Source organism: Lotus japonicus, chromosome 3, assembly GCF_012489685.1.
Source record: "Lotus japonicus ecotype B-129 chromosome 3, LjGifu_v1.2".
Lineage (NCBI taxonomy): Eukaryota > Viridiplantae > Streptophyta > Magnoliopsida > Fabales > Fabaceae > Lotus > Lotus japonicus.
In genome coordinates, this window is record NC_080043.1 from 90,700,774 (window position 1) to 90,728,566 (window position 27,793).

The 27,793-nt window shown below is 35.9% G+C and overlaps 5 protein-coding genes across 11 annotated transcripts; all 5 read left to right on the forward strand.

Moving 5' to 3' along the window:
- The first annotated feature begins 479 nt into the window (after window positions 1-479).
- On the forward strand, window positions 480-6,364 carry LOC130747262 (E3 ubiquitin-protein ligase WAV3). The gene is made up of 2 exons (XM_057600132.1): window positions 480-1,055; window positions 3,921-6,364. The coding sequence occupies exons 1-2, from the start codon at window positions 819-821 to the stop codon at window positions 5,844-5,846; spliced, it is 2,163 nt and encodes a 720-aa protein (XP_057456115.1). The 5' UTR covers window positions 480-818; the 3' UTR covers window positions 5,847-6,364.
- Window positions 6,365-7,633: 1,269 nt separating this feature from the next.
- Window positions 7,634-14,782, forward strand: LOC130747263 (receptor-like serine/threonine-protein kinase NCRK). Of its 7 annotated transcripts, none has more exons than XM_057600135.1 (11): window positions 7,634-7,801; window positions 9,739-9,789; window positions 9,998-10,083; window positions 10,602-10,715; window positions 11,184-11,297; window positions 11,856-12,137; window positions 12,299-12,540; window positions 12,701-12,997; window positions 13,286-13,522; window positions 13,818-14,048; window positions 14,235-14,782. In XM_057600135.1, exons 3-11 carry the CDS (start codon window positions 10,014-10,016, stop codon window positions 14,493-14,495), a joined length of 1,848 nt encoding a protein of 615 aa, XP_057456118.1. In that variant the 5' UTR covers window positions 7,634-7,801; window positions 9,739-9,789; window positions 9,998-10,013; the 3' UTR covers window positions 14,496-14,782. The 7 variants fall into 7 exon arrangements, with proteins under 7 accessions (XP_057456118.1, XP_057456121.1, XP_057456122.1 ...); XM_057600138.1 differs by lacking the exon at window positions 7,634-7,801 and adding an exon at window positions 8,361-8,465; XM_057600139.1 differs by lacking the exon at window positions 7,634-7,801 and adding an exon at window positions 8,466-8,486.
- Window positions 14,783-17,037: 2,255 nt separating this feature from the next.
- LOC130743001 (senescence-specific cysteine protease SAG39-like) lies at window positions 17,038-18,366 on the forward strand. Its single transcript, XM_057595111.1, has 2 exons — window positions 17,038-17,536; window positions 17,635-18,366. Exons 1-2 carry the CDS (start codon window positions 17,101-17,103, stop codon window positions 18,222-18,224), a joined length of 1,026 nt encoding a protein of 341 aa, XP_057451094.1. The 5' UTR covers window positions 17,038-17,100; the 3' UTR covers window positions 18,225-18,366.
- A 3,131-nt stretch (window positions 18,367-21,497) lies between these two features.
- Window positions 21,498-22,837, forward strand: LOC130743002 (senescence-specific cysteine protease SAG39-like). The gene is made up of 2 exons (XM_057595112.1): window positions 21,498-21,988; window positions 22,086-22,837. Exons 1-2 carry the CDS (start codon window positions 21,553-21,555, stop codon window positions 22,676-22,678), a joined length of 1,029 nt encoding a protein of 342 aa, XP_057451095.1. The 5' UTR covers window positions 21,498-21,552; the 3' UTR covers window positions 22,679-22,837.
- A 3,162-nt stretch (window positions 22,838-25,999) lies between these two features.
- LOC130743003 (senescence-specific cysteine protease SAG39-like) lies at window positions 26,000-27,695 on the forward strand. Its single transcript, XM_057595113.1, has 2 exons — window positions 26,000-26,490; window positions 26,903-27,695. Exons 1-2 carry the CDS (start codon window positions 26,055-26,057, stop codon window positions 27,490-27,492), a joined length of 1,026 nt encoding a protein of 341 aa, XP_057451096.1. The 5' UTR covers window positions 26,000-26,054; the 3' UTR covers window positions 27,493-27,695.
- Window positions 27,696-27,793: the final 98 nt, after the last annotated feature.

Genomic DNA, 27,793 nt, shown 5'->3' on the forward strand with positions numbered 1-27,793 from the left:
ATAACAAAGATGTAACATCTGCAGGCAAGAGAGCCAATAAATATAGAGAATAATCTTCTACAAAAACATGTTTAAAGGAAAAAGCTTTTCTAGCCCGAATCAGCTACAGTGTTAGATGGGTCAATATTTTACTATGTACATCTAATATTTGAACATTCATCTAATTAAAATGATTTTCACGAGAGAATCATTATTTTAGAGTTATGATTTATTGACATTTTAATTTTTCTTCCAAATAATTTTGACTCGCTTTCTTTATACATCTCTTTATATTTAGTAACATCACTCGTCATATTTTTCATTTCTATATTTTTTTATTATATCTTTGTAAAAAAAGTTGCTAAAAACATTATTCATTTTGTAAACTAATCATGTGGATATTAAAAAAATGTAATATCTCCACTTAATGCATTTATACATAATAGAGAAAGAGAGAGAGACTTTGGTTATTTAATATAATTTCCATATCAGCAAAGAAAGCTGCACCTACTTTGCCTCTACCCTATGATCACTGACCACTCATCATCTCTCTCTCTCATCTAAACCTTCCTTCCTTCATTCATCCATTGAAAAACCAAAACCAAAACCTCCTTCTCTTTTCCTCTCCTCTCCCTCACATTCATTACACCTACCCTTTTGCCTCCCCCTTCTGAAAATTTATTTCATTCCTCTCCTCCACTTCCCCTTATCTCCATTTTTCATACCATAGTTCCATTTTTCAACAAAGTTCAAATCTTTCACCCACTCACACATTCCTACTTGAAGATCTAACCATAAACCCTTTTGGGGTGAACAAAGAAGAAGAAGAAGCAAAAGCCATGTCAAGCAAATGGAGAAAAGTGAAGCTTGCTCTTGGCTTCAATTCATGTGCTCACATTCCTAGCCCTTTAGATGATTCCTCCTCACCTCTCAACTCCACCGCCGCTAGATTTTCCGGCGCTGCACTGCCGTCTGTTGTTTTTCCGGCCAGTGACACCTCCAGTTACCGCCCTAGCACCCCTACACCATCATCCTCTGGTCTCCGACTTCCCAAATCAGGATCCAAATCACCAAAGGTTAGACCTTATCTGAAATACCCTTTAAGCTTTTTTACATGTTGAACAAATAAAGTTTCAATTTTTATCATGTTTTTTTGTTTTCTAAAGTTACCCTTTTGCTTCATCTTCACCATTGATTCATTGAATGAATCTCCATGGTAGATTCTGGTGAAAAAGGTTTTTCACTATTTGGGTTTAGGCAAATTCATTGCATTTTTTTTTTGTTTATCTTAATCTTTTTTCTCATTCAACTCTTGGTTGTGTTGTCCCCGAATGATAGCTATGTGACATATGAGTTGGGGTGGGGTCGATCCCCAAACGGTGCAATTTATCTTTCCGATGTAAAAAAAATTATTGATTGTGTTAGAAAAAAATAATTACCATTACATTAATCTTAATTCTTAGTTAGAATTCTTAAAATGAATGAACATGATTAGATGGATGTCAATTTCAGCTTGCTTTTGTTTTTGTCTCTCAATGAATTGTGGCATGGTGGATTGTGACGCATTCTGACTATTGTTGCTGAAACGTTTTATTCTCCCTTGTGTTGTTTTCAACTCTATTATGGGTGGGGAATGGTATAAAGTGGGGGGTACTATTACTATGCCTACCCTATAAGGACAAGTTGCTTGGCTCATTACAAATTATTTGCATTGAAAGCCACTCTTCTTGTTTCTCTTCTTCCATTACTGTTTTACTGCTGCCACTGTTCAATCCACTGGAGTTACTACTCTTTCTCTCTCTCTCTCTCTCTCTATCTTCTTTACACTCCATGTTATCCCCACAAAAGGCCCCTCAACCGTTGATTGTGAAATTCCCATATGCAAACAAGGAAAAAGTTGAAAATTTGCAGGATGATCAATATAATAAAGCAAATTGAAAAAGTAAAATAAAATCCTAGAGCAATGAACAAATCATCTTTGAATTCTTCTTCTTTCGATGTCATTTATATTTTAATATTGGTTAATGTCTCGAAAGGTTCAATGTTAGAGTTGAGAATTTGTCTTGGTTACCTTTTTTAAAGTTGGTTGATGGTTGTTTTAAGTTATTTTTTCCCCTTGGTATCATCAAAGTCTTTGACCACCAAACGTTGACCTTAGTTTTGTCTTTGTACTTAGCAGTGGATTTGCTTGAGAAACTAGGTGTCTTTAGTAGGAATCTGTGGTAAAGATGGGTTGCATTCCATTTCATCTTTTTATGCAATGGTCTTATTAGTGGACCTGCATTGGGGCAGGAGGGCAGTGTTAGACACTACTCCCTCCGGTCCTATTTATAAGCAACAAAAAAAAATTTCACATAGTTTAAGAAATGTAGTTAAACTAGATAAAATGCATTAAATTTGTCTTAAATCAAAATAAACTTCCAAAATTACCCTTTGTTATTAGTGTTGGAAAGTGGGAAAGAGAGAGAATAATTAATGAGACACATTTTACAAGTTAGAATTAATAAGGGCATCATTGGAAAAAATTAATTAATATAGCTCAAACTTTCATTTGGTTCTTATAAAAAGGACCAAGGTTTTTCTTCTCTTTCATGCTTATAAATAGGACCGGAGGGAGTATAATGCAATAGTGACCTTTGCAAATGTTGCATTTTTCAATGACTACTTTATTGAGGCACTGCTCAGATTCACCGATTCAATGAACTTAGTTCCTTTTTCTTTTAATTATTTTATCAACAGAGTAATAATATGTTTGGATCCGTTTCTCTTTTCTAACAGTCAATTCTAGCACCCAGAAGTTTCTTCCTGGAATTGATTTTGGCTTCATAATCGATTGTAAAAGGATTTCCAAACATGCCATAACAGAGATATTAGTATAGATGGTTGGATAATCTGTGGCAATGTTTTCCATTACTGAATTTATTTAATTAAAAACCTTAAGTTCATCAATACACATTGTTGCTGACAGTGGGATTTGAACTTAGGACCAGTTATGGCTAACCACAGTCTAATTTTATTTGAAACTTGAAAATTAGTTTAAAACCACAGATACATTATTGAATTGTCGTGGGGAGGTTGCAGATTCTTTTCATACCTGACAAAGATTAATTTGGATACTGGGTAAAGCTTGTGGATATTGACATCCTAGAGTTCTTCATAAGCTGAAAGATTCAGAATTGTAAAGTTTTAAAGCTGATGGAGGATCTTAATGCTTTGATATACATTTTATTAGTGTTGACTTCAGATCTAATGCTCTCTTAGCAGCTTTGTAAACATGTTTCCGGTTGGTGCATTCAATTTTATCATTGGTTAAAAATCTGATTTCATCATAGTTGTTGCTTTAAACTTGGATGGTTATGGATGTAATAGCCAAACCCATAATTTCCTCAATATAATCATTGGGCATTCTAGACTCATAAGTTAACAACACTTGGAAACATTTTTTTAGTGGGAGCAGTATTTATTATTTAAATGTTTTATGCTATAGTGGTGATAGGTAATTGTGACTAGCAGCTTATGCTGTCTAGTCTTTCTTACAAATTTGAACTTAATGTTTTGAAAGTTCTCTATGATAGAAAACATCGTCTGAGATTTCATTTCATTATCATTATGCCATAAACGTAGTTTAGTTCTTGGTAATCTGTTGGTGCTTATTTGACAATCAAGTCTTGTCAAATGAAGGTAAGTGTTACACTATTCTACATTCCCAAGTTGTTTTCTAGATGTCATTAATATGTCTCTTTTTCCCTTTCTTCCTCTTTGGTTGAGGGTATGAGTTTTCTTGAGTCATTTTGTGATATCTACAAGGAACTTTATGGTACAAAAGTCTCACCATTGTGTCCACTTTCTTGTATACTTCCAGTTCTGCATCTAAATCTTGTTGTTACTTCAGTAGTATTAGCACCTTCTTTTGCTGACATATATATCTACTATAATCACAGGGAACTTGTGCAATATGCCTGAACTCAATGAAACCAGGGCAGGGCCATGCCATTTTCACTGCAGAATGTTCTCACTCTTTTCATTTTAAGTGTATCACTTCTAATGTGAATCATGGGAATCGGATTTGCCCTGTTTGCAGAGCAAACTGGAAAGAAGTTCCTTTTCAAAGTCCTGCTTTTAATATGTGCCATGGCATGCCTCAAAACAATGCAGTAATTCCACAAGATGATGACTTGACAGGTATCATCAGGAGACTTCCTTCTCCTCAAGTGGATGCAAGTCGGCAGGTTTCATCGCTTTATCATGTTTCTGAACCAGCTATTTTTGATGATGATGAATCCTTGGACCAACAAGCTTCAGTTACCCACAGTAAGAATGAGCCTGATCATCATATCATAAATACAATGGAGATAAGAACATATCCTGAGGTTTCAGCTGTTCCAAAGTCAGCATCTCATGATGCCTTTGCTGTACTAATTCATCTCAAAGCTCCGCACTCAGAGAGAAAACATGATATTTGTGGAAACAATACTGACTCACCCTCACCACCACCTTTAGTTGAAAATTCTCGTGCTTCGGTTGACCTTGTTACAGTTCTTGATGTAAGTGGTAGCATGGGAGGTACTAAGCTTGCATTGCTAAAACGAGCTATGGGTTTTGTCATTCAAAATCTGGGTCCATCGGATCGGTTGTCTGTCATTGCCTTCTCTTCCACAGCGCGCCGTATCTTTCCTCTTCGGCTGATGACTGACATTGGAAGGCAGCAGGCATTACAGGCTGTCAATTCTTTGACTTCAAATGGCGGGACAAACATCGCTGAAGGCTTGAGGAAAGGTGCCAAGGTGTTTGCTGAACGCCGGTGGAAGAACCCAGTTAGCAGCATCATATTGCTATCTGATGGGCAGGATACGTACACAATTAGTAGCAGACCGAATGTTGGAACAGATTACCAGTCACTTGTCCCAAACTCCATTCATCACAATAATGGTACAGGGTTGCATATACCGGTGCATGCTTTTGGCTTTGGCACTGATCATGATGCTACTTCAATGCATTCTATCTCTGAGATATCCGGGGGTACATTTTCTTTTATTGAAGCTGAGGATGTGATTCAGGATGCATTTGCACAGTGTATTGGGGGGCTCTTGAGTGTGGTTATGCAAGAATTACAAATTGAAGTTGTGTGTGTTCATCCTCATTTGCAACTTAGTTCAGTGAAAGCAGGAAACTACCGAACAAGCTTGACGACCAATTCAAGAATGGGTTCTATAAATATTGGGGATCTGTATGCTGATGAAGAAAGAGACTTTTTGGTGACAATCAATGTTCCAGTTGATAGCTCAAGTGATGAGATGTCATTGTTGACGGTCAGAGGTCTCTATAGAGACCCCATGACAAAAGAAATGGTGGCTCTGGAAGAAACTAGTGAAGTAAAAATTCAGAGACCTGACGTCGGTAGTGAGTTAGTTGGGTCGATAGAAGTTGACAGACAGCGAAACCGGCTTCAAGCAGCTGAGGCAATGGCAGAGGCTAGAGTTGCGGCCGAACGCGGGGATTTGTCCACTGCAGTTTCTATCCTAGATCGCTGCCAAAAGGCGTTGTCTGAAACTGTTTCTGCCCAAGCCGGGGATCGGTTATGTGTTGCGCTTTCGGCTGAATTAAAGGAGATGCAAGAGAGGATGGCGACCCAACAAGTCTATGAGCAGTCTGGAAGGGCTTATGTTTTGTCAGGAATGAGTTCACATGCATGGCAAAGGGCAACAGCGAGGGGTGATTCTACCGACAGCACCAGCGTTATGCAATCATACCAAACCCCTTCTATGGTTGATATGGTTATGCGATCTCAAACCATGGTTTTCGGAGCTCCTCAAGGTAGACGCGTTCTCCAGCCTACTAAATCATTTCCTGAGAGGCAGAGAAGATAATAATAATGCAAACTGGAAAAATCATTCTTATCCTATACATACAATTGTGGGGGAAGAGAGACTTTTGAGTTTCTTCTAGCATGTTTAATTCCACGGTAAAGTGCTCTAGAATCCATTCTGGTTAGAAGCTACAAGTCTTAGCTTCTGAGTACTTTGAATTCTGTGCAAGTCATGAAACCAAACATGCACTCTTATCTTTTTTTGCCATTTTATTTTTTGGTTTTTGTCAAGGTGGGGTATAATGGAAGGAGTTTTGGGTGGATAAAATTCCTGATTTTGCCAAATTAAACTGTAAATGCATAAGCTGGATAATGGGGCTCTGCGGAGAATGGTGAAAAGGGACAGGTGGATATGTCAAGTGTGATTCTGAGTGATGTACATAACTTACTGCTTTCAGTTGAGTTGTGTGGGTGAATTTTTTTTCACTTTGATTCTATATTCTATATACATATGATATATACTATTATGCTTCTGATTCTTTTCATAAGTGGATATTCTGATATATGTTTTAAGTTGAATTGTGCAGGTGAATTCTTCACTTGCTTGTTGCTTTTGCCTTTTAATTTTATATATTACTTTAGTTTGTCACATTCAGCCATTCCCCATTGGCTATGACAAAATTTCCATGGCTATTTATTCCCCTCCACTTTCTATTCCTCCTTTTTTTCATCATTTGCATCAGACTAGTTGACCATTGGATTCGCACTAATTTTCTATAATTCAAAATCTGCTATTATGAATGGTGCCCGTATTTAGAATCTGATTCAAATCTTTCAAAGTTGCATCATATCTTTTACAAGCATATAATAATGTACTTTAAAAAAGCAAATGTCAAATTTTCATAAAATATAACTACTTAACACCCACCATACACAAATGTTGTCTGTCATAAAATTCAATTCCAATTATAGTAACCCACTCCTGCCTTCAAAAAAAAAAAAACCAGTCTTGTGCAAGCTTGACAAGGTTTTGATCCCTTCTTTTATGGCCTGTAAAAAAGTAATAACAATCCCAATCTTGAGATGTTTCATTACAAACCTTGGCCTCAAGAACTCTCTTGGACTATCTTCAGATACTACGTCAGTACTCATTTTGTGATAAAATTGAATTAACATTTTTTAAGTTGAGATGAAACTCTCTTTAAAGAAAGAAAGTCTGTTTATTCCACTCATGTACAAACACACACTTAGCATTAGCAAAATTGAGTTTAATAAAAATGCGTATATTAAACGTGAGTTAAAATGATGTCGTTGATGTTTGGATAATTTTTTGAAAAAATGTATTTCTTATGGAAATGTTATGAAATTCAGTTGTAAAACATTAGATATTTTAATATGTTTGATCTAGAAGCAACTATTTGTCGCATCAAGTGAAATTGATTCTTGACCCATAGAATTGATTTTCTAGGTACACGGTACACCCAAGCATAATTTTTCCAGCTATAATTAACTTTAACTAAGTAGAATTGATTCTATAGAGGATACCCATTTGAAAGCCACAATCAAGAACAAATCTTGATGGAGAAAATCAACTTTTATTTTTTATTTTTTTCTTCTATCCACCGTGATTTTGTCTTCACTACCTTAGCATGTGCCTCGAAAGTCGAAACAAGTGCCTCGACTCACGTGATACTCATATGCTGTATCATTAATTTATTGCATGTTTGAATGACCAAACGTAGGACCACGTGTAGAACAAAATTAAGCAGTGTATGCCACCTTAGAGAGCTTGCCTCATAAATCTCTACCTGAACTACAGTGCCTCATAAATCTCTCTTCTCTTGTGACTTCATCACGCTCTCCTTCATCTTCTTCAGCTCCCCCTTCCATTTCCATTCTTCTCATCAACACTTCCACTGAGGTTTTCACCTTTCTATTTCCTCCTAACACCCCAACATTGTATTTCACAAGTTCAAGTCAAGTAGCAGATCTAAACGACCCTGCATTGAATTTGAGGTATGCTCTCTTTCCTAGTTTTCAAAAACAGGTGGAGGTGGCATTGTTGTTTAGACCCCATTCCCCACCTAAGTTTATCTTTTTCATTGAAAAAAGTTAATTGGATGGTGTTGTGTTAGACATGATTAAGGATAGAATAACATGATTTGATTACTAGTTTGTTGGATTAGTATTATGTTTTCAAACATCTTCAAAGTCACCGCTGATTAAGATTGTTCTTTTGTCTAATCATCTTGTGGAAAATGCTAATTGATGTACTAATTGCTAAAGCTCTCAGAGGCCCCCCATAATGAAACAAAAACCCCACACCGACAAAGGAGAAGGTCATCATGGCCCACATTTTAAATAAAACCAACTCAACAAGTTGAAAAAAATCTCCTTTACTATTTTCTGAACCATATAGTATATGACTTTCAAGCTAAGTTAAATGATTTATACACATAACAAAAATGTACCTGCATTATTTTTTTTTTCTCTTCTTGTCTCATTCCCACATCTTCTCATTCAAGAAATGACAAAGCAATGCTTTATCTTTTTAGCCGTTAGCAATACCATATAATGTATCCTATTCTTTTAAAGCAAGTAAAATTTGGTGCTTGATGGTTGAAAGTTGAAACAAGCTTTATTCTATTCCCTAGCTTATCATTGATGTTTGTAAATAAAGGTTGTACTTATTGTCACCTAAGTAAGTTTTATTTTTTCCAAAAACAAATGGTTTTTGTCATGAGTAAATGATGATTCAGTAATTCAGTGTATTGAGTATAGTGAAAAATGGTTTATTTTGGATAGAATAGATAGATAGAAGGGAAGATGAGGGGTTGTTTTCAGTTAGAGAAGGGGTTACTTTCAGAGAGGTGGTGGTCTTGATGGTTTTTTCTTCAAGCCTTTTTTCAACTCTATATGTTTATGTTGATTTTATGGAATAGACTCATTGGGAAGGGTCTCTATCCTTCTTCACTGCTTGTTTGCCATTTGTCTGTTTAATTTACTTCTGATTGCTCTTTCTGATAATGAAGCCTGGAGGTTGGTAAACATGGGGTTCACATTGCTCTAATGCACTGCTTTCTAGCTTTGTTTTAGTTTTGTGAATTAGTTTCTTTCCAAAACAGGAAACTTTGCAAAACTTCTTAATTGGATTAGTCTTTGCTTTCTCAAGTGCTCAAAATAGCTTCCTTTCTTTGTTACTTTTTTTGCTGGTTTGACTTAGATTGCACAGGTTCTGATTGTACAATACTTCAAAACACAGTTCATTTTTGCACCTCATTCTCCAAAGCTTTGAAGAATTGTAGGTGGAAAATATGATGGTTTCTTTTTGGTAGTTGATGGCTTCATTCATTTCCATTCATAGAATTTGCATACAATTTTTGAAGCTATTTCTCGAGCCAACCCCTCAAGGGAGTTCTACCTGTTCGCTGACTATATTTATTGTCTGATTTAAGATGTAACTATACCCTCGGTCCATCTTGTTTGCTTTAATTGAACATTTATGCAAATGGGTAGTTGACTTGTAATTTGAGTCCTTTCCACTCTCACCCAGTGCTGGAATACTGGACCATCTAGGCTCTAGCTACTATCTGATCTACTACATGTTCAAGCTTTCAATGCTTATGTATACAGTGCTTTATGTTTGTCTTAGTACTTGGTAGTTGGTACTGAGGATGGATAACCTACACTCTGTGATGTTTGTTGGCCAACTGAGTATTTCTTCCTACTACTTTCAATTTACCTTATTTACAATACATACACAGGCCAGAAAATTTTGGATAGAGAAGAGATTTCCTAACCCCTTATTATGAAATGATTGGTATCCATTCACTTGTTGCAGCATAAGATTGAAACTGAATGGGGGGGGGGGGTTTGAATTTTGGGTGTGTGCAGCTTGTACTTTTGTTGGATTAGCTTATCTCATGGATCATTTTACCTTTTTTTTTCTACAGATGTTGATTAGATGAGACATTTGAAGGCTAGCCCTGTTCTTCTTAAGACAGGTTTCTAACCATCTCACCATCTCTCTCCTTCTCTCTCTCACACACACAATAGCTTCATGTTGCTCATCAACTATGCAGGATTTAATTTTGGTTTGCTTATGAATTTATTGTCTTGGAAAATAATCTATATGCTTTTTTGCAACACATGAGGAACTTTTTGTCCAATTACTTGTGTAGCACTAAATGGTTTCCCTTCTTTTACCTGTAGTGTATGGGTTGAGTAAATGAAGTCACAGCTCAAAATTGCTCTTGCTTTTGTCATTAGCTTGCTCTGGATTCAGCACTCATATTGTGGTTAGTATCTCAGTTTATTTGGAAAACCTTTAGTAATTGGCTCTCCAATTGTTTCCAATGACATACCTATGCTTTGAAATTTAGGTGCTTGATTGTTTAAATTAGAAATACGAAAGCTAGCAGCTTTTGATATGTTAGCCATCTGTGGACACTAAATTCGTGCAACATTAAATAAGTTATTTAGGTTTTTTGCTCTGGATTCAGAACTCAGTTAATTTTGTGGCTGTATCAAAATTTCTCAAGCATTTGGTGTTTGACATCTAATACTTGTCAGTAGTGTATACTGATGTTTAGTTGTTTCCTGGTTAAATAAAAAATATGATGGAACAGCTGCATTTGATATATGGGGCATTGCATGGACACTTGATTCCTATAACATGAAATAAGTCATATGGAGTTTAAGTCCAATGTTTTGGAGTTCCATGTTTTATATGTTCATCTCAGTGATAGGTAAGTCGAAATTAACCATAAATCTTTTTCTTCTTTTCCCTCCTTTGGGTGGCATTGTTTCTTGGCAGATGAAGCTTCTGATACATCTGGCCTGAACAAGTGGAAATGTAAATGTTCTTCTTTCCAAGGGAACCAGAACTATTCTCTTGCTAATTGCTCTAAGTCATGTGATTGCCGTTCAGGTATGCTGTTAGTTACTCTTTTTATTGGAATAATGAATACTAGGAGCCTCCTTCTGATATGTCTTTTGTATTCTTATATTGATTATTTAGCTTGAGCTTTGCCTTTATGTATGTTTGCTTGGGGCATTGCCTGGTAACTAGAATTGTTGTAACCTCATAAAAGTTGCTTTTATGATAGATTTCAAATTATTTTGATTCAAAGCGCAACACACCGAGGAGTAGCAAAAAATGACTGGATATAAATAGGTGTAGGTCAAATTCAACCCTCAAAATATTCTGTTGTAGGATTGAAGTTTAACCATTGACCCTAACACGCAGCTGTCTAAACTAAATTTTTATATTTTTTTGTCAACTTGTGGTTACTAACCAACACATCTATGGTAAGAATGGAATATATTTTTTGTCTTAGGTGAAATGAGGAGATCCTAACTTGAATAGTATATGATAACTGCTTTACCTTCCATGTAGGTGGTGACAAAAATGAGTCCATATGGACATGCATATGTGATCCCAATGGCTTTCCCCAAGTTGCAGCAGATGGTCGTAGCCCTAATTGCTTTCATTCCTGCAACTGTACCTGGGGTATCTTCCCCTCTTTCTCACTCTCTCTCTTGCTCTAATCCAAAATTTCTATCTTGAAAATTACATTAACTATTGCTTCCTGAAAGCTGATTTAGATAGACTAGACCAGTTATTATTGTTCACCAAACCTTGATACATATTTACATACCAAGATTTGTTTCTTGGATACAACTCTTATTCATGGATATTTAAAACTTTTTTCAATAACAAGTCACTTCATATTTTGTAGTGTTAGGGAGAGTCACGGCGAGGACCCATGGAGCAAGGCCAGGGGGAAACACCAAGGAGAACTTGGACACCACATCTTAACCCAAAACCTTAAGGCGCGTCGATATCTCTTGGTGTCTTGCTCCTCGGCCCATGGGCTCCCCTGTCTCCCCCAACATGTAGTCTGTACTGTGAAGTGTGAAGATTTGTTTTCTTTCAATTTTCCCTCTTGTTAGCGTATATGTGTCTTAGAGATAGTGACATAACCTACTACACTTTCATACAAAATCATTGGTTTATTCTTAGATCAAGGTAATCAAACTGAGTTTATTATTTTTGGCTGCTCTGCAGGAACTGTCAGCACATTACTAGGTTCAAAGAAACACATTTCCACCAAGATTGCTGTAGTCATTCTATTAGCCTGTGTTCTATGTACAACAATTGCATTTCTTGCCTTGGTTTTGTACTATGTCTACCGAAGAGACAGATTCCATATTCAATCACCAATATTCTCATCAGATAAGGAAACAAGTAGTGGTATTAGTACTGCCAACCTAATTAGTCATAGGACAGCGACTTCTTCAGTGCCGGAAACCAAATTTTCTGTAAATTCTCCTATTTTTCATATTACAGGTAAGTTGATTTTTTACTCACTGCTCCTTGATTCATACTTCTTACTGAGAAGTGTATCTTTTTACCAGTTTGTATGATTGTATTTGTATGTGCAAACTCCAAAGTTCTTCTGTTAATTTGCCATTATTTATTAGTTTTTAATTACCATTTCTTTTATGTAGGATGCTTTCAGAAAGCCTCTTTCTTATTTGGGAACCAAAAAGAAACTTATCATGGAAATATTATTCAATTTTCGTTTGCTGAACTGGAAAGTGCCACTGAGAACTTTTCAGCTTCCAACCTTATCGGATTAGGCGGAAGTAGTTATGTATACCATGGTCTGCTGAAAGATGGTAGTGATGTCGCAGTTAAGCGCCTAAAAGATCATGGGGGGCCAGAAGCAGACTCATCATTTTTTAAGGAGGTGGTACCTAATCTTAGAATATCAGCATTCTTTGGCTAGTCATTAGTCATGCTATGTTATCATATTCCATAGTATCCACATATAAGATGAAGTGATAAACCTAACTTTTTTTATTGCTGTACAGAATTCATAGTGATTAATGAGGTTTTTGTTTCTGCAGATTGAACTATTATCTAGACTTCATCATTGCCATTTGGTGCCTTTGCTTGGATACTGCTCAGAGTTAACAGGAAAACATGTTCAGAGGCTGCTAGTGTTTGATTACATGACGAATGGGAATTTGAGGGAATGTTTAGATGGAGTTTCTGGGAAATATTTGGATTGGGCTACTCGTGTTATGATTGCGATAGGAGCTGCGAGGGGCTTGGAATATCTACATGAAGCAGCTGCTCCAAAAATTCTTCATAGAGATGTCAAATCAACTAACATTCTTCTGGATGAAAACTGGCAAGCAAAAGTATGAATCTTGTTTATTCTGGATAGTAGTAACAAATCATGAATTACTCAAGAGATAATATACATGGATACTCATAGAACTTCATGTGAGCTTGGCTTATGATACAAGTTGAATAAGATACTTAAAGCCAATGCATAGTAGTGGTTTTGAAGTGAAATTCTTTATTGACTTACTTTAGAATTTCTCTTATAAGTCTGCTTGAGTTTTAATTATTATACCTTAGGTTGTAGTTGTCACTTTTAACAAAAATTTATACTTCTATAATTTTGTTAACTAATGAACTTGCAGATAATTGATCTTGGTATGGCTAAAAACTTGAGATCTGATGATCTACCCAGCTGTTCAAATTCTCCAGCAAGAATGCAGGGGACATTTGGTTATTTTGCACCTGAATATGCTATTGTTGGTAGAGCCTCTCTTGAGTCAGATGTCTTCAGTTTTGGGGTGGTTCTTCTTGAGCTTATCAGCGGTCGGCAACCTATCCATAAAACAACTTCCGGAAAAGAAGAAAGCCTCGTTATATGGGTATTTTAAATTATCCTCATAATCATAACATTAACCTGAATTTACAATTGTATGTATGAGGAATATCTTTGATGTGCTCAAACTGGTACTCAGTCTCCCTTTTCCTTCGATCATTATTTCTTTTACAACCATATAATACTTTTCATCTTCCATTAATAATTCTGAATTAGAATGATATGGTTTACTGGTAACTATCTGCTTCATTATGACCTTGTTGCACATCTTACTATTGAATTCAACTAGGAAATACTATGGACTATGGACACCTAATTATTGATATAATTTTTTTTTCTAGGCTACTCCGCGCTTACAGGATAGTAGGCGCGTAATGGCGGAGTTGGTTGATCCACAATTGAAAGGAAACTTCCCAGAAGAAGAGGTGCAAATAATGGCATACTTAGCAAAAGAGTGTTTGCTGCTGGATCCTGACACTCGGCCAACGATGAGTGAGGTGGTTCAGATTCTTACAAGTATTTCCCCAGACAAATCTAGAAGGAGAAGAAACATTCCAGCAAGCCTGTTTCAGGTATGTATTCAGTTCTCAACTGCAGTGTTTCTGGTTTATTAAGGTTTGTTATTTTTTCCAACTATGAAATTTGGATGAATATTTTACTTGCCTGATTGATACACCAATCACCATCATTGATCATTCTCCTTTTGCATAAAAAATAAACCATCTGCTGATTTTTTTTTTCTTTATGGACATTTGAAGGAACCAGAAGATGCAGAAAAGCAAAGGCAAGCTCCATGCAGTAAATTTCCGACTCATACTTCATTATCCCATGGTGTTGATCACACACTTTGTGTTGAGAACCAAAATAAAGAAACAGATACAGTTTCAGCTGAGTATATTGAGAGTTTGATCCTCTTGTCTTCACAATATGATGGCTTGCATGCATCAGAAGAGGAAATGGTAGACCTCACTGAGCCGCGGTATGAATCATTTTGCATGACAAATGCCAATGTCCCTTGAAACAGCTCTGTTGCTAGTACTACCAGTTATAGTGCATAACTGCATGTGATATCATAGGGGATTCGGCAATCTGGTTCTGAAATTATGTACTTTTGTTTTCACTTTTGTTTTGAAAGGAAGAGCACATAGGTGTTATTAGATGTATTCTTTATATTCTTGTACAGAAAAGCATAGGATGGTAGGAGATTCTGGTTCTTCTTTATTTGGAGAAAAATCAGGTGACATACATATTATATTTGGTTGTATAAATGACTGTTTTACAATTATATATATAGGGATTTAACTCATTTGACGTGAAAAGTGAGGGAGTCATTTTAGAAGATAAAATTAACAATCATGAAAAATTAACAATTGAGATTTAAATAATAATAGTTGGGGTTTGCTAACTGTTGCCGCACCTGAGCCCCTACCATCGTGTTGCAACCTCTGCGCTCCTGTCACGGCCTCCATCGCGGAACGCAGTAAGGACTGGTAGCAGCATAATACTCCCTCCGATCATTTTTTTTAAGAAAATCTTTGACAAAATCACACAAACCAAGAAAACTAATATTTTTTATAAAATAAACTATTATGCTAAATTTCAATGATGCATTTTTCTTTTCACAAGAACAATCATGCTAATTACCATAAATGTTAACAATACCTATTGGGTGCTTGCAATTTCCCTCCAAATTTTTGCATGGGGAATAGGTTTTCTTGCATTTGAATGAATTATTTGACTTAATTTTATAAGAATGTTTCTTATAAAAATGACCAATTTTTTTTTCCAGAGTGTTTCTTATAAAAACGACCAGAGAGAGTAGTTTGTTATACATCGGCAAGTATATGATCACAATTTCAATCTTAACTTCTCCATGAACAAAAAACTCCCTTACACCAGATGAGCTAAATTCTTTATGGAGAATACTAACCTATGAAGTAGTTGAACTGAAATTTCCTCACAGGTGTTATTTAGCCCAAAAGGCCCTAATCATATACTTACTATGTTTGCTGCCTTAGCATAAAAGGATAAGTGTACCCAAGTTTGTTTACTTTGAAAGAAATTTCCATTTGAACAATTTTTCAGTCATCCTTCAATAAAATCCCAGAAATAGGCCCTCTCTTTTTCTTGGGTATGTTTACCTGTGTCTATTGATAGGCTACATTTTTGTGTTGTTTATATGGTGATTGTTAACCAGTCACAGTTTTGGGGGATTTAATTTATATATACAGTATATAGAGGGACCTAGGAAATCCCTTACCAACTAATCCCCAATTTTTGTGGTGATCTATCTTCCCCATTATATAATAATTTAAATGCATATATTTTTACACTTCAATTATAAAATAATAAGAGATGTTCTCAACAAATGCTGGATAAGATTTCTCTAAACTGACTCTCTGTAAAATGAGAGTGTATTCAGTATTAGTTTAATGTAAAGTGCATTGTAATCTGAACTCTCAATTTATTGTTCCAGGTTTCTTCTTAACTGCCCCCCATGAAGTTAAGTTTGTCATTATGCAGCAATGTAATAGTTGTTTTAAGTTTTAACTAATCAGCTGCTAATCTGTCCCATTATGTGTCAAAAGCATGACCAGTCATAATATTGGAAGAATGCAATTTTGGTTCTATATGTTTTAAGGGACAATAAATGAATCTTTTAAATAACTCTGAAGACAGTTTTTATTGTCACTTTAGTTTAAAGGAATAAATCTCTTCTGATTTTAAGGGTAAAAATATTAGTAAAAGGTCTAACTAAGTAGAAAATAAAATCTTTGATGTAAGAGCATCTCCAATGCAAGGTTCTTAGTTCTTATTTTAGAGTTAAGAACTAAGAACTAAGAACTTTACCATTGGAGGTGCTGACATGGACTCCTTAGTTCTTAAAAATAAGAACTCAGTTCTTCTATAAGATGTTTTGCTTTTTGAGTTCTTAGCTTAAAATATTAACTATTTCTCTCTCATCCAAATTACTTTATTACTTTATGAGTTTTGTTTTATTACTTTATGAAAAAAAAGTATAAATAATGTGGTTAGTGGGACCAAATGAATAGTAGTAAGAACTAAGAACTAAGAACTCATGGTTGGAGCAAAATTACTTGAGAGTTGCTTAAACACATGTGGCAATACGGGCCCAAATAAATAGTGCTAAGAACTAAGAAATAAGAACTAGCATTGGAGATGCTATAAAGTTTTCCCGAAGTTTCAACAAAATAACTATTGTTAAAATACAAAGTACAAACATATACCTGAGAATTAAAAACGTTAACTACCAAGTGCTTTAAGTCTATTTTATTATATAGAAGACCTCTATTCTGATTCCAACTGTTGTTGCAATAGTTTGGCGAACCATTGTGTTGTATATTTCCAATATTTTTTCCTTCTCATAAAGAAACTAGTTGATTCCACTACATAGGTACAGCTTTGATAGTAAATTTGTCATCATATTAATTAAAGCCTTAATCTTGGGTCATATTCAGCAAGTTTTCTAAGGTACATTGATGAGCATGTAATGTTAAAACCAGAGCAAATTTTCTGATATATATACCCTAGTTGATCTTTGGGACCGACACACCTACTTTCTCACATTTCACTAAGTACTTGTTTTCCATTGTCATCACTGCCATGGCTTCCAAAACTCTACTCCATAGCATTTCATTGGCCTTGCTTCTTGTGCTTGGATTATTAGCTTTTGAGGCCAATGCTCGCAATTTTGCAGATGCTTCAATGCATGAGAGGCATGAGCAATGGATGGCTCAATTTGGAAAAGTTTACAAGGACTCTTATGAGAAGGAGTTGCGGTACCAGATATTCAAAGAAAATGTGCAGCGCATAGAAGCCTTTAACAATGCAGGGAACAAGTCTTACAAGCTAGGCATCAACCATTTTGCTGATCTCACAAATGAGGAATTCAAAGCCAGAAACAGATTTAAGGGTCACATGTGCTCCAATTCTACTAAGACACCAACCTTTAAGTATGAACGTGTGACATCAGTGCCAGCTTCATTAGATTGGAGACAGAAAGGAGCTGTCACACCCATTAAAAACCAAGGCCAATGTGGTATGTTTTCTTATGATGATTTAAATTTATACTAACAACTACTTGAGAGTTAATTGTATGTTTCTTAATTAACTTTACTTTTGTAATTCATTATTTAGGATGTTGCTGGGCATTTTCTGCTGTAGCCGCAACAGAAGGAATTACCAAGTTGAGTACTGGCAAATTGATCTCTTTGTCAGAGCAAGAGCTGGTTGATTGTGACACAAAGGGTGTGGACCAAGGTTGTGAAGGGGGTCTAATGGATGATGCCTTCAAATTTATCATGCAAAACAAAGGACTCAACACAGAAGCCAAATACCCATACAAGGGTGTTGATGCAACATGCAATGCAAATGCAGAAGCCAAAGATGCAGCAAGCATTAAGGGGTTTGAGGATGTCCCTGCCAACAGTGAGAGTGCACTGCTCAAAGCTGTTGCTAATCAACCTATTTCTGTGGCTATTGATGCTAGTGGATCCGAGTTTCAATTTTATTCTAGTGGTGTCTTCACTGGATCATGTGGCACTGAGTTGGATCATGGTGTCACTGCTGTAGGGTATGGAAGTGATGGTGGAACCAAATATTGGTTGGTCAAGAATTCATGGGGAGAACAGTGGGGCGAACAAGGATACATTAGGATGCAGAGAGATGTTGCTGCTGAAGAAGGCTTGTGCGGCATTGCAATGCAAGCTTCTTACCCTACTGCATAATTGTTAAACTTTGCTACTAAACTATATGTAATAGGTTTGAGTGGCTTACAAGAAATTATAGGTTCAATCCTTATGTAAGAAAACCATGTAATTATAATTATACGTGTTTATTATATATACAAAAAAGGTAAATTATACTGTACATTGTTCACTTCCTGCAAATCAATTTGAGTACATAATATTGAATCTTATATTCTACTTCCTTTATTTGGAGCAAGGATGCAATAGTAGGATCTGAGTTTATTCATGTTTTTTAAAGTTTAATATTTTACTTGCCTGATTGTTACATCAGCTGCTATCATAGATCATTCTCCCTTAGCTTTATAAATAAACCATGTCCTGTTTTTTTTTTTTTTTTTCTTTCTGCACATTTAGAACCAGAGGATGCAGAAAATCAAAGGCAAGCTCCAACGGCAACCAGTAAATTGCAACTCATAGTTCATTGTAACATGGTGTTGATTGCACACTTTATGTTGGGACCAAAATAAAGAAGTAGATACAGTTTCAGCTGAGTACATGGAGTGTTTGATCCCCTTGACTTCAAAATGTGATGGCTTGCATGAATCGGTGTGAATTATTTTGCTAGACACAAATGCCAATATCCATTGAAAATATTCAATTGACATGGGTAGAGATGTAGAAGTATAGGGGGCGTTTGTTACAAGGTTGAGAAATAAATTCTCGGAAATAATATTTCTGGAAATCTGATTGTTAGAAATATCATTTCTGGGTAAGACTTATAAGTGTGTTTGATTAGGATTTAGGATTCCCGGGAATATTTTTAAATTTTATTTAATTTAAAAATTTAAAATGAAAAAAAATGATGAAATTTGCGAGTAGTGGGAAGTAACATTCACTTACCCATGAGAATGCAAGATTCTCAATCTATTTCATGGGAATCAGATGATGGGAGTTATGGAAGTTTTTCATTCCTATGAATGTTTTATGCTCGAGCATCCAATTTCCAACTTATAACAAATACGAGAATATAATTCCCTACCTCCACATTCCTAGGAATATATTTCTCAATCTTGTACCAAACGCCCCCTAAATAATAAGGACAAAAATAATATGGATCGCTTAGAGGTAAAATTATTAGTTAATGAATTTTTTATTCAAGTATAAATAAGTCATAAGGAGGTACATGCCTTTTGCCCTTTTCCCTCTTTAGGCCACGACTCTATGACCGTGGTAAAGCCCAAGGTTCATTTCCATCAAGATTATCCCATTTTGGTAATTACATTTTTGGTGAGTAGGAAAAATAAAACAAACCAAACTATGCCAAACAAATCTCTAGTTAACATTAATTCCATCCTCTCATGGGGGAAGCTAGAATAGTGAAGTAACACTGCAAACAAACTTCCAAACCAACAAGACAATCTACTAGTTCATTAGCTTCTCTTGAGATATGGTGAAGATGAATATCTCAATTCAGCGCAAAGATCTTGAGAAAATCACTAGCACACTCATGGTAATGGGACCCGACATCCTGAAGACAATCAACAATCTCCAAATAGTCAGCTTCACAATACGCGTGTTTGATATTCAAATGGAGACCAAACTTCAGAGCTTCCATCTTTGCTCGTAGAGGATCACTCACTGCTTCCCAACATAAAAAATCACGGTACCACAACCAGAGACCAGAGTCATCACAAACTAGCTCTCTCATCCCTATATATGATGGTGAGTGGGGCTAAAAGCACAATCAACGCATAAAGAATAGAAGTTTATTGGAGGTAAAGACCAACGGTTCGCTTTAGGAATGGTTACATCTTGAACTAAGTCTTGCTCAAGCTCTTTATACTCTTGAGCAATCCAATTGCACACAAACTTGGTAATTACTTTTGAAATTGCATTTTTCTCTGATAAATAAATTTTTTTTGTTGTATTATTTTAAAAAACCGCATAAGTTGTAAAAAAAAAAAGTTTGTAAAAACAAATAAACAATCATCTTTTTATAAAATCAAGCGAGCCCAAGCTTATGAAAAACGGCCCAGTTGATGAGCTACTGTGACTCTTCAAACGCACCGTTTCTTGGGTAATGGCCGGTAAAGCTAGAACGACTCCGGCCGGTGATGAAGGAGGAATGGGTCCGACCAGGTGGCCGCGGCTTCCACCAGTGCAGGCCTGCCAGTAAGCCCCACCAATGAGTCTCTCTTTCTTTCTACTCAATGCAATTTTTTTTTCTGGTTGCAACTATTTGCATCCTTAATAACATTTGTTTCACCCTAATAATTTATTCATTATTCAGCATAGTATAAGGTTCCTATATGTAATTTTAGTGTATATAGTTTTGTACTCTATATCTGTTTCTGGTACAAGAAGATGACTATTTCTATTATGTTAATTGCATGATTAATTATGAATATAGGGTCTAATTGCATGAATTTGAAGATTAAATAAATTTGATCCTCTTTGGTTGCACTGGTGTATGCCTGTATGGTGACTTGCAGTTTTCAGGACTGGTGCTGCTGTGAATGCTGCATCAGGATCTGCTTATGCTGAGATTGGAAGCACCAATGTCATTGTGTCTGACTGTGTTCCAGGTTTCTTAACTGCCCCCTTGAAGTTAAGTTTGTCATTTTGCAGCAATATAATAGTCTTTTTTAACTAATTAGCTGCTATTCTGTATTCAAAAAAAATAAAAAATTAGCTGCTATTCTGTCTCATTATGTGTAGAATGAATGACCACTCATAATAGTGGAAGAATATAATTTTGGTCCTTTTATGTTTTAATGGAGAATAAATGAATCTTTAAGTTTTAACTGGCTCTGAAGATCTATAGGAATAAATATGTTCAGATTTAAGGGAAAAATTATTTTTTTAATGTCAACAAAAAGGGAACTAATTTGAGATTTTAAGGAGAAAATAAAATCTTAATGTAAAATCTTTAAAACTAACTTATTAAAATAAAATGTACAAACATCTGAAACTTGAAAAAACATTAACATAAAAGTTAAAAAACATTAAGCACTAAGTATTTTAAGTCTATTTTATTATACAGAAGACCTTTATTCTAGTTCCAACTTCCAACTAATGTTTCAATAATTTAGATCACCATTCTGTGTTGTATATTTCCAATATATTCCTTTTCATAAACACCAGTTGATCCCATACACAGGTGTAGTTTTGACAATAAATTTGTCATCATATTAAAAGCCATAATCTTGGGTCATATTCATAATGTTTTCTAAGGTACGTTGATGAGCATGCCATGTTAAAACCTCAACAAATTTTCTGATGTATAGTATATATACCCCGGTTCATCTTTGGGACAAACACATCTACTTCTTCACATTTCACTTAGTACTTGTTTTCCATCACTGCCATGGCTTCCAAAACTGTACTAAACATCTCTTCATTGGCTTTGCTTCTTGTGTTTGGATTCTTGGCTTTTGAGGCAAATGCTCGTACCCTCGAAGATGTTTCATTGAAAGAGAGGCATGAGCAATGGATGACTCAGTATGGAAAAGTTTACACGGACTCTTATGAGAAAGAATTGCGGTCCAATATATTCAAAGAAAACGTTCAACGCATAGAAGCCTTTAACAATGCTGGAAACAAGCCTTACAAGCTAGGCATCAACCAATTTGCTGATCTCACAAATGAGGAATTCAAAGCCAGAAACAGATTCAAGGGTCACATGTGCTCCAATTCAACAAGGACACCAACATTCAAGTATGAAGATGTGTCTTCAGTGCCCGCTTCATTAGATTGGAGACAGAAAGGAGCTGTCACACCCATTAAGGACCAAGGCCAGTGTGGTATGTTTTCCAGGACTCTTTGAAATTAAACTCATAAAAAATCAAGAGTTAATTGTAGGTTTTCTAACTAACTTTGGTTTTGTAATTCTCTATTTAGGATGTTGCTGGGCATTTTCTGCCGTGGCGGCAACAGAAGGAATCACCAAGTTAAGTACCGGCAAATTGATCTCTTTATCAGAGCAAGAGCTAGTTGATTGTGACACAAAGGGCGTAGACCAAGGTTGTGAAGGGGGTCTAATGGATGATGCCTTCAAATTTATAATGCAAAACAAAGGACTAAACACAGAAGCCAAGTACCCTTATCAGGGTGTTGATGCAACTTGCAATGCAAATGCAGAAGCCAAAGATGCAGCAAGCATTAAGGGGTTTGAGGATGTCCCTGCCAACAGTGAGAGTGCATTGCTCAAAGCTGTTGCTAATCAACCCATTTCTGTGGCTATTGATGCTAGTGGATCCGAATTTCAATTTTATTCTAGTGGTCTCTTCACTGGATCCTGTGGCACTGAGTTGGATCATGGTGTCACTGCTGTGGGTTATGGAGTGAGTGATGATGGAACTAAATATTGGTTAGTCAAGAATTCATGGGGAGAACAATGGGGTGAAGAAGGATACATTAGGATGCAGAGAGATGTTGCTGCTGAAGAAGGCTTGTGCGGCATTGCAATGCAAGCTTCTTACCCCACTGCATAATTGTTAAACTTTGCTGCTAAACTATGTGTGACAGTATTGGGTTTGTGTGGCTTACAAGAAATTGTAGGTCCAAACCTTTTGTCACTGTAGTATAAAAAAACCATGTATTTATAATTGTATGTCTATAATATATATACAAAAAGGAAAATCATATTGTAACTTGCTCACTTGATACAATACGTCAAAGTCCTTATGACTTATGTGATTAGTCTACATGAACTTTTCACATCACTTTGTATCTTTTTTTTTTAATTTCTTTAATTACTTTTGGTCATTTTCCTATTTTTCCACTTCCACTTTCACTTCATCTTCCTCCACCCTCCCGACCTCCAGAACCACCGCCTAGCTCCCACTCAACCACCACCCAACCCCCGCCTTCTTCTTTCCCTTCCCTTCCCCTCCTTTTCTCTACCTTTCCCTTCCATACGTTTTTCGAGACCAAAAGTCATAAAAATATTTTCCTTGGACCTATTTAGATTTGATCTTATATGTCAAGGACCTTGAACATATTTAACTCTATTTTTTTTAATTTGAAAAGAACCAGGGTGTATAAGTTGTTTTTTTTTAATAATGCAAACAAAAAATGCATTTTCAAAACAAAAAACAATTAGCAATATGGGGTAGTTTTGATGGAAATGCCACGCTACGCTTTACCACTACCAGTGGCTTGAAGAAGAAAATTGCCATGGTTTCTTAATGTTGACAGAGCCACGGTTTCGTAAAAGGCCATGTATTAGAAACCGTGGCATGTACCGTCTTATGGCATTTTCCTCTGTTTTTGTAGCGCTTTTAGTCTCCTTCCCCTCCATTGACTTAGAATTATCCACGGCTTTATCCACATAAACCGTGGCCTATTCCATTTTTTTAATATATATTTATAAACAACACAAATAAATTTAATTAACTCACATGAAATTATTTTTAGAGTGCCAATTACTTAATTTCAAACGCACACTAAATAATATGGACTAGAATAATACGGATCGCTTTAGATAAAAAAACAACTTATTATTCAAGTACGCATAGGCCATAAGGACGTACAGGCCACACCTTTTAAGTCACAACCTTTTATGAAACAATGGCTTTATTCACATCTAAAGAAATGGTAGCATTTTCCCTCTTTAGACTCACGACTTTATGACTGTGGTAAAGCGCAACGTGGCCTTAACTACCTCATCTTGGTAATTACTTTTTGGTGAGTAGGAAAAAAAACAAAAAAAAACTACATGTTAAACAAATCTCTAGTTAACACTCAACCCTCTCAGGAAGAGAAGCTAGAACAGTGAAGTCACACCGCAAATGAGCTTCCAAACCAGCTCATTAGCTTCTCTTGGGATACGACGAAGAAGGATATCCCAATTCTGTGACAAGAAATTATGGAGATATAGAGAAAATCACTAGCACGCTCATGGTATTGGGACATGGTATCCTGAAGGCAATCAATAATATGGAAACAGTTAGTTTCACAATACACTTGTTTGATATTCAAATTCCAAAACAACTGGAGACTAAGCTTCAGAGCTTCTATCTCTGCTCGTAGAGGATCATCACCCCTGCTTCCCAGCCTAAAAATCACAATACCACCTGCCAAAGTCATCACAAACTATCCCTCCCATGCCTATATGGTGGTGAGTGGGGCTAAAAGCACCATCAACACATAGAGAATAGAAGTCCCTTGGAGGTAAAGACCAACGGAAAGCTTTAGAAATCATTAGATCATGAATGCTAGTCTTACTAAAATTGGACATGCTCTTTATGCTCTTAAGCAATCCAATTGCACTCAAACTTGGTAATTACTTTTGAAATTGTATTTTTTTGGTAAATAACTTTTTTTTTGCATTATTTTAAAAACCTTGCATAAGTGTTAAAAAAATCATCTTTTTACAAAATCACAAGTCAGCCCAGGCCTATGCAAAAACGGCCCAGTTGATGAGCTACTGTGACATCACCGTTGGGTAATGGCCGGTAAAGCTAGAACGACTCCGGCGACACAATCGCCATCTCCGGCGACCGATAGGAAGAAATGCCGCTGCTGAAGGAGGGTTGGGTCCGACCAGATGGCCGCGGCTTCCACCAGTGCAGGCCTGCCTGTAAGCTCCACCAATGAGACTTTCTCTCTTTCTTTCTACTCAATGCAATTACTTACTTCCCTAATGACATTTTCTTCATCACAATAATTTATTTCGTTAAAATATTAATCTTTATTTCATTCAGCATAGTGTAAGTTTTTTATATGTAATGTGTATATATAGTTTACACTCTATAGTTGTATTATGCTGATTGCATGATTAATTATGAGAATGTAAGGGTCTAATTGCATGAATTTGAAGGTGTATATTGTGAAGTCATGAAAGATTAGATAAATTTAATCCCTTTTTGGTTCCACTGCTTTATGGTGACTTGCAGTTTTCAGCATTGGTGCTGTGAATGCTGCTTATGCTGAGTTTGAAAACACCAAGGTCATTGTATATGTGTGAGTGGTTTCTTTTATCTCACAAAATGTGTCACTTCAATCACCTTGGTGTAGAATCCTGTTTTGGTTTCGTTATGTTTTTCTGCCTAATGAGAGTGAATTCACTATTAGTTTAATTCTTATTTTTTCAATTGATTGTTCCAGACTTCCAGGTTTCTTAACTGCCCCCTTGAAGTTAAGTTTGTCATTTTGCAGCAATATAATTGTCTTTTTTAACTAATTAGCTGCTATTCTGTCTCATTATGTGTAGAATGCATGACAAATTGACCATTGACCAGTCATGATATTGTCAGAATGCAATCTTGGTCCTTTTATGTTTTAATGGAGAATAAATGATTCTTTTAAGTTTTAACTGGCTCTGAAGATCTATAGGAATAAATCTGTTTAGATTTAAGGGAAAATATTTATTTTTTAATGTAAAAAAAAGGGGAACTAATTTGAGAATTTAAGGAGAAAGGAAAATTATAATGTAAAAAACTTTAAAACTAACTTCTTAAAATACAATGTACAGACATCTAAAACTTGAAACAACATTTTACATAAAAGTTAAAAAAACGTTAAACACTAAGTATTTTAAGTCTATTTTATTGTACATAAGACCTTTATTCTAATTCCAACTATTGTTTCAATAATTTAGATCACCATTCAGTGTTGTATATTTCCAATATCTTCCTTTTCATAAACACTACTTGATCCCAATACACAGGTGTAGCTTTGACAATAAATTTGTCATCTTATTACCTTGGGTCATATTCATTACGTTTTCTAAGGTACGTTGATGAGCATCCCATGTTAAAACCTCAACAAATTTTATGATGTATAGTATATATATCCCGGTTCATCTTTGGGACAAACACATCTACTTTCTCACATTTAACTAAGTACTTGTTTTCCCTCACTGCCATGGCTTCCAAAACTGTACTAAACATCTCTTCATTAGCTTTGCTTCATGTGTTTGGATTCTTGGCTTTTGAGGCAAATGCTCGTACCCTCGAAGATGTTTCAATGAAAGAGAGGCATGAGCAATGGATGACTCAGTATGGAAAAGTTTACACGGACTCTTATGAGAAAGAATTGCGGTCCAATATATTCAAAGAAAACGTTCAACGCATAGAAGCCTTTAACAATGCTGGAAACAAGCCTTACAAGCTAGGCATCAACCAATTTGCTGATCTCACAAATGAGGAATTCAAAGCCAGAAACAGATTCAAGGGTCACATGTGCTCCAATTCAACAAGGACACCAACATTCAAGTATGAAGATGTGTCTTCAGTGCCCGCTTCATTAGATTGGAGACAGAAAGGAGCTGTCACACCTATTAAGGACCAAGGCCAATGTGGTATGTGTCCTGAACCAACTAACAAAAGTTTAAACTGTTGGGGAAAACATATAAATCATTTTATATTATACTTTTAACACGTCTCCTCACGCAAGAGCCCATTGGGCTTGAAGCGTGAACGAATACACAAATTCACCTACCTTAAGCTCAAACTCAACTTTTTTTATTAGAATAATGAGGGATACAAAAATCGAACTTTGGACCGCTTGATCATACATGCTTGATGCTCCGATACCATGTCATGAATCAATTATCCCAAAAGTTTAAACTGACTGGGTTAAAACACATAGATAACTTTTATATTATATTTCTAATAGTACATGTTTGTTTAATAGTTCTTTGGAACTCACAAAAAATCAAGAGTGAAGTGTGTGTTTCATAATTAACTCTGCTTTTGTAACTTGTTGTTTAGGATGTTGCTGGGCATTTTCTGCTGTGGCAGCCACAGAAGGAATCACCAAGTTGAGTACCGGAAAATTGATCTCTTTATCAGAGCAAGAGCTAGTTGATTGTGACACAAAGGGTGTGGACCAAGGTTGTGAAGGGGGTCTAATGGATGATGCCTTCAAATTTATCATGCAAAACAAAGGACTCAACACGGAATCCAAGTACCCATACAAGGGTGTTGATGCAACATGCAATGCAAATGCAGAAGCCAAAGATGCAGCAAGCATTAAGGGGTTTGAGGATGTCCCTGCCAACAGTGAGAGTGCACTGCTCAAAGCTGTTGCTAATCAACCTATTTCTGTGGCTATTGATGCTAGTGGATCCGAGTTTCAATTTTATTCTAGTGGTGTCTTCACTGGATCATGTGGCACTGAGTTGGATCATGGTGTCACTGCTGTAGGGTATGGAAGTGATGGTGGAACCAAATATTGGTTGGTCAAGAATTCATGGGGAGAACAGTGGGGCGAACAAGGATACATTAGGATGCAGAGAGATGTTGCTGCTGAAGAAGGCTTGTGCGGCATTGCAATGCAAGCTTCTTACCCCACTGCATAATGTTAAAATTTTCTACTAAACTACATGTAATAGGTTTGAGTGGCTTACAAGAAATTATAGGTTCAAACCTTGTGTAAGAAAACTATGTAATTATAATTATACGTGTTTAATATATATACAAAAAGGTAAACTATACTGTACATTGCTCACTTCCTGCAAATCAATTTCAGTACATAAAATTGAATCTTATATTCTACTTCCTTTATTTGGAGCAAGGATGCAATAGTAGGATCTGAGTAGAGAATTATAGTATCCATTTCTAAAACTGTATTTCTGTAAATTATGCATACAATCGCGTGGA

What these genes read in the sequence shown, in the direction of transcription:
- LOC130747262 (XM_057600132.1), top strand. Translation starts at nt 819, where the DNA reads ATGTCAAGCAAATGGAGAAAAGTGAAGCTTGCTCTTGGCTTCAATTCA. An exon ending in CAGGATCCAAATCACCAAAG is followed by an intron (nt 1,056 to 3,920) that starts GTTAGACCTTAT and finishes CTATAATCACAG; the next exon opens with GGAACTTGTGCAATATGCCT.
- LOC130747263 (XM_057600135.1), top strand. Translation starts at nt 10,014, where the DNA reads ATGAAGTCACAGCTCAAAATTGCTCTTGCTTTTGTCATTAGCTTGCTC. An exon ending in AAGAAAGCCTCGTTATATGG is followed by an intron (nt 13,523 to 13,817) that starts GTATTTTAAATT and finishes TTTTTTTTCTAG; the next exon opens with GCTACTCCGCGCTTACAGGA. An exon ending in TTCCAGCAAGCCTGTTTCAG is followed by an intron (nt 14,049 to 14,234) that starts GTATGTATTCAG and finishes GGACATTTGAAG; the next exon opens with GAACCAGAAGATGCAGAAAA.
- LOC130743001 (XM_057595111.1), top strand. Translation starts at nt 17,101, where the DNA reads ATGGCTTCCAAAACTCTACTCCATAGCATTTCATTGGCCTTGCTTCTT. An exon ending in TAAAAACCAAGGCCAATGTG is followed by an intron (nt 17,537 to 17,634) that starts GTATGTTTTCTT and finishes TTCATTATTTAG; the next exon opens with GATGTTGCTGGGCATTTTCT.
- LOC130743002 (XM_057595112.1), top strand. Translation starts at nt 21,553, where the DNA reads ATGGCTTCCAAAACTGTACTAAACATCTCTTCATTGGCTTTGCTTCTT. An exon ending in TAAGGACCAAGGCCAGTGTG is followed by an intron (nt 21,989 to 22,085) that starts GTATGTTTTCCA and finishes TTCTCTATTTAG; the next exon opens with GATGTTGCTGGGCATTTTCT.
- LOC130743003 (XM_057595113.1), top strand. Translation starts at nt 26,055, where the DNA reads ATGGCTTCCAAAACTGTACTAAACATCTCTTCATTAGCTTTGCTTCAT. An exon ending in TAAGGACCAAGGCCAATGTG is followed by an intron (nt 26,491 to 26,902) that starts GTATGTGTCCTG and finishes CTTGTTGTTTAG; the next exon opens with GATGTTGCTGGGCATTTTCT.